Consider the following 12,929-nt stretch of genomic DNA (forward strand, 5'->3'; position numbering starts at 1 on the left):
CCAGGAAGGTTACAGAGAACAGTTATATCATCCTATATAATCGTCCTATATACTATAGAGAATGCACTGTCTACAGGACCTCTCCAGGAAGGTTACAGAGAACAGTTATATCATCCTATATAATCGCCCTATATACTATAGAGAATGCACTGTCTGCAGGACCTCTCCAGGAAGGTTACAGAGAACAGTTATATCATCCTATATAATCGTCCTATATACTATAGAGAATGCACTGTCTGCAGGACCTCTCCAGGAAGGTTACAGAGAACAGTTATATCATCCTATATAATCGTCCTATATACTATAGAGAATGCACTGTCTGCAGGACCTCTCCAGGAAGGTTACAGAGAACAGTTATATCATCCTATATAATCGCCCTATATACTATAGAGAATGCACTGTCTGCAGGACCTCTCCAGGAAGGTTACAGAGAACAGTTATATCATCCTATATAATCGTCCTATATACTATAGAGAATGCACTGTCTGCAGGACCTCTCCAGGAAGGTTACAGAGAACAGTTATATCATCCTATATAATCGCCCTATATACTATAGAGAATGCACTGTCTGCAGGACCTCTCCAGGAAGGTTACAGAGAACAGTTATATCATCCTATATAATCGTCCTATATACTATAGAGAATGCACTGTCTGCAGGACCTCTACAGGAAGGTTACAGAGAACAGTTATATCATCCTATATAATCGTCCTATATACTATAGAGAATGCACTGTCTGCAGGACCTCTCCAGGAAGGTTACAGAGAACAGTTATATCATCCTATGTAATCGCCCTATATACTATAGAGAATGCACTGTCTGCAGGACCTCTCCAGGAAGGTTACAGAGAACAGTTATATCATCCTATATAATCGCCCTATATACTATAGAGAATGCACTGTCTGCAGGACCTCTCCAGGAAGGTTACAGAGAACAGTTATATCATCCTATATAATCGTCCTATATACTATAGAGAATGCACTGTCTGCAGGACCTCTCCAGGAAGGTTACAGAGAACAGTTATATCATCCTATATAATCGTCCTATATACTATAGAGAATGTACTGTCTGCAGGACCTCTCCAGGAAGGTTACAGAGAACAGTTATATCATCCTATATAATCGTCCTATATACTATAGAGAATGCACTGTCTGCAGGACCTCTCCAGGAAGGTTACAGAGAACAGTTATATCATCCTATATAATCGTCCTATATACTATAGAGAATGCACTGTCTGCAGGACCTCTCCAGGAAGGTTACAGAGAACAGTTATATCATCCTATATAATCGTCCTATATACTATAGAGAATGCACTGTCTGCAGAACCTCTCCAGGAAGGTTACAGAGAACAGTTATATCATCCTATATAATCGTCCTATATACTATAGAGAATGCACTGTCTGCAGGACCTCTCCAGGAAGGTTACAGAGAACAGTTTATAATATCATCCTATATAATCGTCCTATATACTATAGAGAATGCACTGTCTGCAGGACCTCTACAGGAAGGTTACAGAGAACAGTTATATCATCCTATATAATCGCCCTATATACTATACAGAATGCACTGTCTGCAGGACCTCTCCAGGAAGGTTACAGAGAACAGTTATATCATCCTATATAATCGTCCTATATACTATAAAGAATGCACTGTCTGCAGACTAAGGGACCTCTCCAGGAAGGTTACAGAGAACAGTTATATCATCCTATATAATCGTCCTATATACTATAGAGAATGCACTGTCTGCAGGACCTCTCCAGGAAGGTTACAGAGAACAGTTATATCATCCTATATAATCGTCCTATATACTATAGAGAATGCACTGTCTGCAGGACCTCTCCAGGAAGGTTACAGAGAACAGTTATATCATCCTATATAATCGTCCTATATACTATAGAGAATGCACTGTCTGCAGGACCTCTACAGGAAGGTTACAGAGAACAGTTATATCATCCTATATAATCGTCCTATATACTATAGAGAATGCACTGTCTGCAGGACCTCTCCAGGAAGGTTACAGAGAACAGTTTATAATATCATCCTATATAATCGTCCTATATACTATAGAGAATGCACTGTCTGCAGGACCTCTACAGGAAGGTTACAGAGAACAGTTATATCATCCTATATAATCGTCCTATATACTATAGAGAATCCACTGTCTACAGGACCTCTCCAGGAAGGTTACAGAGAACAGTTATATCATCCTATATAATCGTCCTATACTATAGAGAATGCACTGTCTGCAGGACCTCTCCAGGAAGGTTACAGAGAACAGTTATATCATCCTATATAATCGTCCTATATACTATAGAGAATGCACTGTCTACAGGACCTCTCCAGGAAGATTACAGAGAACAGTTATATCATCCTATATAATCGTCCTATATACTATAGAGAATGCACTGTCTGCAGGACCTCTCCAGGAAGGTTACAGAGAACAGTTATATCATCCTATATAATCGTCCTATATACTATAGAGAATGCACTGTCTGCAGGACCTCTACAGGAAGGTTACAGAGAACAGTTATATCATCCTATATAATCGCCCTATATACTATACAGAATGCACTGTCTGCAGGACCTCTCCAGGAAGGTTACAGAGAACAGTTATATCATCCTATATAATCGTCCTATATACTATAGAGAATGCACTGTCTGCAGGACCTCTCCAGGAAGGTTACAGAGAACAGTTATATCATCCTATATAATCGCCCTATATACTATAGAGAATGCACTGTCTGCAGGACCTCTACAGGAAGGTTACAGAGAACAGTTATATCATCCTATATAATCGTCCTATATACTATAGAGAATGCACTGTCTGCAGGACCTCTCCAGGAAGGTTACAGAGAACAGTTTATAATATCATCCTATATAATCGTCCTATATACTATAGAGAATGCACTGTCTGCAGGACCTCTACAGGAAGGTTACAGAGAACAGTTATATCATCCTATATAATCGTCCTATATACTATAGAGAATGCACTGTCTGCAGGACCTCTCCAGGAAGGTTACAGAGAACAGTTATATCATCCTATATAATCGTCCTATATACTATAGAGAATGCACTGTCTGCAGGACCTCTCCAGGAAGGTTACAGAGAACAGTTATATCATCCTATATAATCGCCCTATATACTATAGAGAATGCACTGTCTGCAGGACCTCTCCAGGAAGGTTACAGAGAACAGTTATATCATCCTATATAATCGTCCTATATACTATAGAGAATGCACTGTCTGCAGGACCTCTACAGGAAGGTTACAGAGAACAGTTATATCATCCTATATAATCGTCCTATATACTATAGAGAATCCACTGTCTACAGGACCTCTCCAGGAAGGTTACAGAGAACAGTTATATCATCCTATATAATCGTCCTATATACTATAGAGAATGCACTGTCTGCAGGACCTCTACAGGAAGGTTACAGAGAACAGTTATATCATCCTATATAATCGTCCTATATACTATAGAGAATGCACTGTCTGCAGGACCTCTCCAGGAAGGTTACAGAGAACAGTTATATCATCCTATATAATCGTCCTATATACTATAGAGAATGCACTGTCTGCAGGACCTCTACAGGAAGGTTACAGAGAACAGTTATATCATCCTATATAATCGTCCTATATACTATAGAGAATGCACTGTCTACAGGGCCTCTCCAGGAAGGTTACAGAGAACAGTTATATCATCCTATATAATCGTCCTATATACTATAGAGAATGCACTGTCTGCAGGACCTCTACAGGAAGGTTACAGAGAACAGTTATATCATCCTATATAATCGTCCTATATACTATAGAGAATGCACTGTCTGCAGGACCTCTACAGGAAGGTTACAGAGAACAGTTATATCATCCTATATAATCGTCCTATATACTATAGAGAATGCACTGTCTGCAGGACCTCTCCAGGAAGATTACAGAGAACAGTTATATCATCCTATATAATCGTCCTATATACTATAGAGAATGCACTGTCTGCAGGACCTCTCCAGGAAGGTTACAGAGAACAGTTATATCATCCTATATAATCGTCCTATATACTATAGAGAATGCACTGTCTGCAGGACCTCTCCAGGAAGATTACAGAGAACAGTTATATCATCCTATATAATCGTCCTATATACTATAGAGAATGCACTGTCTGCAGGACCTCTCCAGGAAGGTTACAGAGAACAGTTATATCATCCTATATAATCGTCCTATATACTATAGAGAATGCACTGTCTGCAGGACCTCTCCAGGAAGGTTACAGAGAACAGTTATATCATCCTATACAATCGTCCTATATTATCTGACAGGACTCGTTACTGCACGTGACTTTATGACGATATCGGGAGCCCCCACAAATCTCCACTTCGTGCTCTCCAATATACATTACAGCTTCTCCTCTCCATCAGCCTGATACTAGCGACCCCTCAGCCTGATACACAGTGACCCCTCGACCTACGATGGCCCAGACATACGATAATTTCAACATGTGATGGCCTCTCAGAGGCAGCATCAACATACGATGCTTTTGTATGTCGGGGCCATCGCATAAAGGGCTATCCTCCTGCGCAGACTGCTTCAGCTGCCACCAGATAGCCGTTTACGGTGCCGTGTGGTCCGCTGACGATCACTTACCTGTCCTCGGGGCTCCGGCGCGTCCTCTTCGGGATCCCCTGCATTGTCGGCGCTCTCAATCGTCGTCATCACGTCGCTGAGCACGCCGTCCCTTCATCCAAAAGGAGCGGCGTGTGTAGCGACGTGATGGCGGCGATGGAGAGCGAGGATGCCGGGGAAGCAGAGGCCCTGCCGGAGCATCGGGGACACCCCGGGGACGCGGCGACAGTGATGGACGGCGACATCCAGGGCAGCGGTGACGGTCCGGAGCGGCGGGGACAGGCGAGTACAACTTCTTCTACCAGTGGTCTTCATCCTAGGGACCTCCAGATGTTGCAAAACTACAACTCCCAGCATGCCCGGACAGCCGTTGGCTGTCCGGGCATGCTGGGTGTTGTAGTTTTGCAACATCTGGAGGTCCGCAGGTTGTAGACCACTGTCCTATACTTTACATTGCACGGATCCCTCAACATACAATGGTTTCAACAAACAATGGTCCATTTGGAGCGGATTACCATCGTATGTTGAGGGACCACTGTATACGTCACATTCGCCTGAGCACCAGTCCGTAGGGTTTGCTACTTTGTTCAAGTCCTATCCCCGCAGTTATCACAATGTTCTCCCATTAACCCCTCTGGGACCAAGGGCGTACCTTGTCCCATTCCCCTTCAATGACACGGGACCCTGGGCTAATACCGGACATCACCAATCGTGGTGATGCTCAGCATTAACTCCTTAGACGCCGCAATAAAAGTTGATCGCTGTGTCTAAAAAAATATTAAAAAATGTATCCCGCGGTGTCCTGATCAGCTTAGAAGACGGCAGGACGGCCCTTACCTACCTCCTCACCATCCGATCATTGCTAGGATGCCCCAGCCCTATGGCATAGCATTGGACAGTGTATGCAATCAGAAGATTGCATGTAATAGTCTCCTAAGTGTAAAAAAATAAACAAATAAATGTGATTTAACCCCTTCCCTAATAAAAGTTTGAATCAGTCCCCTTTTCCCATTTAAAAAAATAAACATATGTGGTATCACCGCGTGCGTAAAGGTCTGATCTATAAAAATATAACATTAACTAAACCACAAGGTCAATGATTTTTTTTCTGGTTTCGCCGTAGATTTTGTGGTGAGATGATTGCTGGTATTACAAAGTAAAATTGGTGGCGCAAACAACAAGCCCTCACATAGGTCTGTAGGTGGAAAAGTAAAAGTGCTATAATTTTTAGAAGGTGAAGAAGAAAAAACAAAAGTGCAAAAATGAGAAAACCCGTGGTTCTGAATAGGATTAAAGAAGCACTCCAGGTTTGGTTTTGCCCATATCATATGACCACTTAGCATCACTAGTCCTGCAGCACCATCTGTTTTATGGGTTTGAGTACTGTAACTGGGTCATATGATCACCAGTCTGATCCACACTAAATCACAGTGTTTAATGAATCAAAAGACGTGGTCAGACCTGGGTCAGTTCACCTGAGATACCTTCCAGCTACTCACATGCCTCTCCCCTTCCAGCTCTATCTGTATACTGCTGCTATCTCTATAGCGTGAGGATATATAGTAGTTATACACCTCCCTCCAGCTCTATCTGTATACTACTGCTATCTCTATAGGATTAAAATATAGAGTAGTTATACACCTTCTTCCAGCTCTATCTGTATACTGCTGCTATCTCTATAGGATCAGGTCAGGATATATAGTAGTTATACACCTTCTTCCAGCTCTATCTGTATACTGCTGCTATCTCTATAGGATCAGGTCAGGATATATAGTAGTTATACACCTTCTTCCAGCTCTAGCTGTATACTGCTGCTATCGCTATAGGATCAGGATATATAGTAGTTATATACCTCCCCTCCAGCTCTATTTGTATACTGCTGCTATCTCTACAGGATCAGGATATATAGTAGTTATACACCTCCATCCAGCTCTATCTGTACACTGCTGCTATCTCTACAGGGTCAGGATATATAGTAGTTGTACACCTCCCTCCAGCTCTATCCGTTTACTACTGTTATCTCTATAGGATTAAAATATAGAGTAGTTATACACCTTCTTCCAGCTCTATCTGTATACTGCTGCCATCTCTATAGGATCAGGATATATAGTAGTTATATACCTTCCCTCCAGCTCTATTTGTATACTGCTGCTATCTCTACAGGGTCAGGATATATAGTAGTTATATACCTCCCCTCCAGCTCTATTTGTATACTGCTGCTATCTCTACAGGGTCAGGATATATAGTAGTTGTACACCTCCCTCCAGCTCTATCCGTTTACTACTGCTATCTCTATAGGATTAAAATATAGAGTAGTTATACACCTTCTTCCAGCTCTAGCTGTATACTGCTACTATCTCTATAGGATCAGGGTAGATAGTAGTTATATACCTCCCCTCCAGCTCTATTTGTATACTGCTGCTATCTCTATAGGATCAGGATATATAGCAGTTATACCCCTCCCCTCCAGCTCAATCTGTAAAGTGCTGCTATCTCTCTGGATTCAGTACATATATAGCAGTTTTACACCTCCTCTCCTGCTCTATCTGTATACTGTTCGTTTTCGAAAAATGATATATGTATGTATGGGATGAGGTAGGATGTGGGATTGAGTCCATAGCACAGGTGGTGAAGTGTGATGTGAAAAGTAGTTGAAGAGAAAAGAATATAAGGAGGTTATGGTCAGATATGTGAAGGTGTTTGAGGTTAGATATGGAGCAGAGGTGGGTGACTATATTTGTACCAGTTCTGCATTATTATCCCGCCTGGACATCCAAGCATATTCATCTTTTTTTGATGACTTTTGCCTGTTGGCAAATTGTGTTTTTTATTGAACTTTTTGGTGTCTAATTTAATAAAATTGTGATTTTTCCTAAGATTTTCTGCTGCAACTTAACTCTTCTCTGTAGGTTTGTGAATGTGTGAACACAGACTGAAGACTTCAAATTTTCCTAAAACACCTTAATTGTTATAATAGGTCAAATCACTTTCTCCTCATGGTAATATTTCTCTGTAAAAACACAGTTTAAATAAGAAAATGCATCAAAACTACATGTAGTTTGAACTGTCACCAACTCACTTATGAGCCTCAGCAAGTAGGGCTTCTGGTTGAGTCTACCAGGTGACTAGGTTGGTCTCATTAGGTGATCTGCAGTGATTACACTTCACTCCCTCTCTCTGCAAAGCCAGAGGAGTCATGGGAAATGTAGGCAGCATGCGGAAATTATTTATTTTCCAAAATAGAAGATGGTTAAACAAATCATGCCTGCCACATCAGCTAAAACAGGTAAGCACAAGGCATACACAGGAACCTCAACATTATTATCCAGTAATAGACTTTGCTGCATTATATGAGCAGATAAAAAAAAATCCTGGAGTGCTTCTTTAAATTCAAATAGAAAATAAAATCACCATTCCATATTTTCTGCAGAAGGAGATGTAAGGCTTCACCTCTATGATAAAGTCTGCGGGGCCATGGAAAGGGGCTGTGTACATGAGAGAGTACACCAAATATCTGTAAAACTTTGTGTATTTAACACATGTTCTGAGTTTTCTTCAGTAAACAAGGTTTATATGGTCAATAGGTACCTGAATATGCCCTCAGTTTGGTCGCCATTCAAAGCCAAAACCTCCTCGGAGAGCCGGGTCTGTACCCAGGGCAACTGCCTTTCAGGATATTTCTCTTTCTGCATATTCATGATCTCCTGTAAGGAGCTGCCGAACATGGAGGGACTGAACACGGCATTGCGGGCGTGCTTGATTTCCTCAATGTTCGGCTTCTTCAATCCCTAGAAGAAGAATAATAGTGGTCAGATATAAGACGATAGATAATATAACCCTAGAAGTGACTATGGTGAGTGTCAAGATGTCATCTGAATTACTTTTCTAAAATATCAAATTAGAACATATCATAAAACAAATAATAGGACCTGAGGGGTTAATTAAGAGTTACCTGTTATTACAATGTCCATAGGGTATGTAACCCCTGAATAAGATTGTCATGCTTTATAATATAAACACTTATCATACATGCAGACAGATGGCTCCCGAGCACCACGTGTGCACTCACTGCTGACTGTTCCCAGGCAGGTAGCCCAGTCCTCCCTGCAGCTAGACAAGACCTTACACAGATCACTAATAAGATTACAGACGTGACCTCTGCCCCCGGAGCTGACATCTCTGCAGTGAAGACATCCCGTAATCTGCATGAGATCAATGTATTATCCACTACAGACAGTCCTGTTCCATCCTCTTCCTCCACATCACCAAGCTGAAGAGGAGGATGTAAGGAAGACATGAACTTTAGAGGAGACATGACCCCCAGAGAATGTAGAGGAGACATGACCCCCAGAGCATGTAGAGGAGACATGACCCCCAGAAGATGTAGAGGAGACATGACCCCCAGAAGATGTAGAGAAGACATGACCCCCAGAGGATGTAGAGGAGACATGACCCCCAGAGGATGTAGAGGAGACATGACCCCCAGAGGATATGGAGGAGACATGACCCCCAGAGGATGTAGAGGAGACATGACCCCCAGAGCATGTAGATGAGACATGACCCCCAGAGGATATGGAGGAGACATGACCCCCAGAGGATGTAGAGGAGACATGACCCCCAGAGGATATGGAGGAGACATGACCCCCAGAGCATGTAGAGGAGACATGACCCCCAGAGGATGTAGATAAGACATGACCCCCAGAGGATGTAGAGGAGACATGACCCCCAGAGCATGTAGAGGAGACATGACCCCCAGAGGATATGGAGGAGACATGACCCCCAGAGGATGTAGAGGAGACATGACCCCCAGAGGATGTAGAGGAGACATGACCCCCAGAGCATGTAGAGGAGACATGACCCCCAGAGGATGTAGAGGAGACATGACCCCCAGAGAATGTAGAGGAGACATGACCCCCAGAGGATATGGAGGAGACATGACCCCCAGAGGATGTAGAGGAGACATGACCCCCAGAGAATGTAGAGGAGACATGACCCCCAGAGGATGTAGAGGAGACATGACCCCCAGAGCATGTAGAGGAGACATGACCCCCAGAGGATGTAGAGGAGACATGACCCCCAGAGGATGTAGAGGAGACATGACCCCCAGAGGATGTAGAGGAGACATGACCCCCAGAGGATGTAGAGGAGACATGACCCCCAGAGCATGTAGAGGAGACATGACCCCCAGAGAATGTAGAGGAGACATGACCCCCAGAGGATGTAGAGGAGACATGACCCCCAGAGGATGTAGAGGAGACATGACCCCCAGAGCATGTAGAGGAGACATGACCCCCAGAGGATGTAGAGGAGACATGACCCCCAGAGAATGTAAAGGAGACATGACCCCCAGAGGATGTAGAGGAGACATGACCCCCAGAGAATGTAGAGGAGACATGACCCCCAGAGGATATGGAGGAGACATGACCCCCAGAGAATGTAGAGGAGACATGACCCCCAGAGGATGTAGAGGAGACATGACCCCTCAGAGGATGTAGAGGAGACATGACCCCCAGAGGATGAAGAGGAGACATGACCCCCAGAGCATGTAGAGGAGACATGACCCCCAGAGAATGTAGAGGAGACATGACCCCCAGAGAATGTAGAGGAGACATGACCCCCAGAGGATGTAGAGGAGACATGACCCCCAGAGGATGTAGAGGAGACATGACCCCCAGAGAATGTAGAGGAGACATGACCCCCAGAGGATGTAGAGGAGACATGACCCCCAGAGGATGTAGAGGAGACATGACCCCCAGAGGATGTAGAGGAGACATGACCCCCAGAGGATGTAGAGGAGACATGACCCCCAGAGAATGTAGAGGAGACATGACCCCCAGAGGATGTAGGGAAGACATGACCCCCAGAGGATGTAGAGGAGACATGACCCCCAGAGGATGTAGAGGAGACATGACCCCCAGAGGATGTAGATAAGACATGACCCCCAGAGGATGTAGAGGAGACATGACCCCCAGAAGATGTAGAAGAGACATGACCCCCAGAGGATGTAGAGGAGACATGACCCCCAGAGGATGTAGAGGAGACATGACCCCCAGAGGATGTAGAGGAGACATGACCCCCAGAGAATGTAGAGGAGACATGACCCCCAGAGGATGTAGAGGAGACATGACCCCCAGAAGATGTAGAGGAGACATGACCCCCATAGAATGTAGAGGAGACATGACCCCCAGAGGATGTAGAGGAGACATGACCCCCAGAAGATGTAGAGGAGACATGACCCCCAGAGAATGTAGAAGAGACATGACCCCCAGAGGATGTAGAGGAGACATGACCCCCAGAGGATGTAGAGGAGACATGACCCCCAGAAGATGTAGAGGAGACATGACCCCCAGAGGATGTAGAGGAGACATGACCCCCAGAAGATGTAGAGGAGACATGACCCCCAGAGAATGTAGAAGAGACATGACCCCCAGAGGATGTAGAGGAGACATGACCCCCAGAGGATGTAGAGGAGACATGACCCCCAGAAGATGTAGAGAAGACATGACCCCCAGAGCATGTAGAGGAGACATGACCCCCAGAGGATGTAGAGGAGACATGACCCCCAGAGGATGTAGAGGAGACATGACCCCCAGAGGATATAGAGGAGACATGACCCCCAGAGGATGTAGAGGAGACATGACCCCCAGAGGATATGGAGGAGACATGACCCCCAGAGCATGTAGAGGAGACATGACCCCCAGAGGATGTAGATAAGACATGACCCCCAGAGGATGTAGAGGAGACATGACCCCCAGAGCATGTAGAGGAGACATGACCCCCAGAGGATATGGAGGAGACATGACCCCCAGAGGATGTAAAGGAGACATGACCCCCAGAGGATGTAGAGGAGACATGACCCCCAGAGCATGTAGAGGAGACATGACCCCCAGAGGATGTAGAGGAGACATGACCCCCAGAGGATGTAGAGGAGACATGACCCCCAGAGGATGTAGAGGAGACATGACCCCCAGAGGATGTAGAGGAGACATGACCCCCAGAGAATGTAGAGGAGACATGACCCCCAGAGGATATGGAGGAGACATGACCCCCAGAGGATGTAGAGGAGACATGACCCCCAGAGAATGTAGAGGAGACATGACCCCCAGAGGATGTAGAGGAGACATGACCCCCAGAGCATGTAGAGGAGACATGACCCCCAGAGGATGTAGAGGAGACATGACCCCCAGAGGATGTAGAGGAGACATGACCCCCAGAGCATGTAGAGGAGACATGACCCCCAGAGGATGTAGAGGAGACATGACCCCCAGAGAATGTAAAGGAGACATGACCCCCAGAGGATGTAGAGGAGACATGACCCCCAGAGAATGTAGAGGAGACATGACCCCCAGAGGATATGGAGGAGACATGACCCCCAGAGAATGTAGAGGAGACATGACCCCCAGAGGATGTAGAGGAGACATGACCCCCCAGAGGATGTAGAGGAGACATGACCCCCAGAGGATGAAGAGGAGACATGACCCCAAGAGCATGTAGAGGAGACATGACCCCCAAAGAATGTAGAGGAGACATGACCCCCAGAGAATGTAGAGGAGACATGACCCCCAGAGGATGTAGAGGAGACATGACCCCCAGAGGATGTAGAGGAGACATGACCCCCAGAGAATGTAGAGGAGACATGACCCCCAGAGGATGTAGAGGAGACATGACCCCCAGAGGATGTAGAGGAGACATGACCCCCAGAGGATGTAGAGGAGACATGACCCCCAGAGGATGTAGAGGAGACATGACCCCCAGAGAATGTAGAGGAGACATGACCCCCAGAGGATGTAGGGAAGACATGACCCCCAGAGGATGTAGAGGAGACATGACCCCCAGAGGATGTAGAGGAGACCTGACCCCCAGAGGATGTAGAGGAGACATGACCCCCAGAGGATGTAGAGGAGACATGACCCCCAGAGAATGTAGAGGAGACATGACCCCCAGAGGATGTAGAGGAGACATGACCCCCAGAGGATGTAGAGGAGACATGACCCCCAGAGAATGTAGAGGAGACATGACCCCCAGAGGATGTAGAGGAGACATGACCCCCAGAGGATGTAGATAAGACATGACCCCCAGAGGATGTAGAGGAGACATGACCCCCAGAAGATGTAGAAGAGACATGACCCCCAGAGGATGTAGAGGAGACATGACCCCCAGAGGATGTAGAGGAGACATGACCCCCAGAGGATGTAGAGGAGACATGACCCCCAGAGGATGTAGAGGAGACATGACCCCCAGAAGATGTAGAGGAGACATGACCCCCAGAGAATGTAGAGGAGACATGACCCCCAGAGGATGTAGAGGAGACATG

At 45.4% G+C, this 12,929-nt stretch overlaps 1 protein-coding gene across 3 annotated transcripts in view; it reads right to left on the reverse strand.

The window, feature by feature from the left end:
• ARHGAP39 (Rho GTPase activating protein 39) overlaps positions 1-12,929 on the reverse strand; it is a 303,636-nt gene that overhangs the window by 72,583 nt on the left and 218,124 nt on the right. For all 3 annotated transcript variants that reach the window (XM_056522932.1, XM_056522930.1, XM_056522931.1), the window contains one exon: positions 8,204-8,403. In XM_056522932.1, the coding sequence (XP_056378907.1) occupies positions 8,204-8,403 (200 nt within the window). The remainder of the gene's footprint in view (positions 1-8,203; positions 8,404-12,929) is intronic.

Source organism: Hyla sarda, chromosome 5, assembly GCF_029499605.1.
Source record: "Hyla sarda isolate aHylSar1 chromosome 5, aHylSar1.hap1, whole genome shotgun sequence".
NCBI classification, from domain to species: Eukaryota; Metazoa; Chordata; class Amphibia; order Anura; family Hylidae; genus Hyla; species Hyla sarda.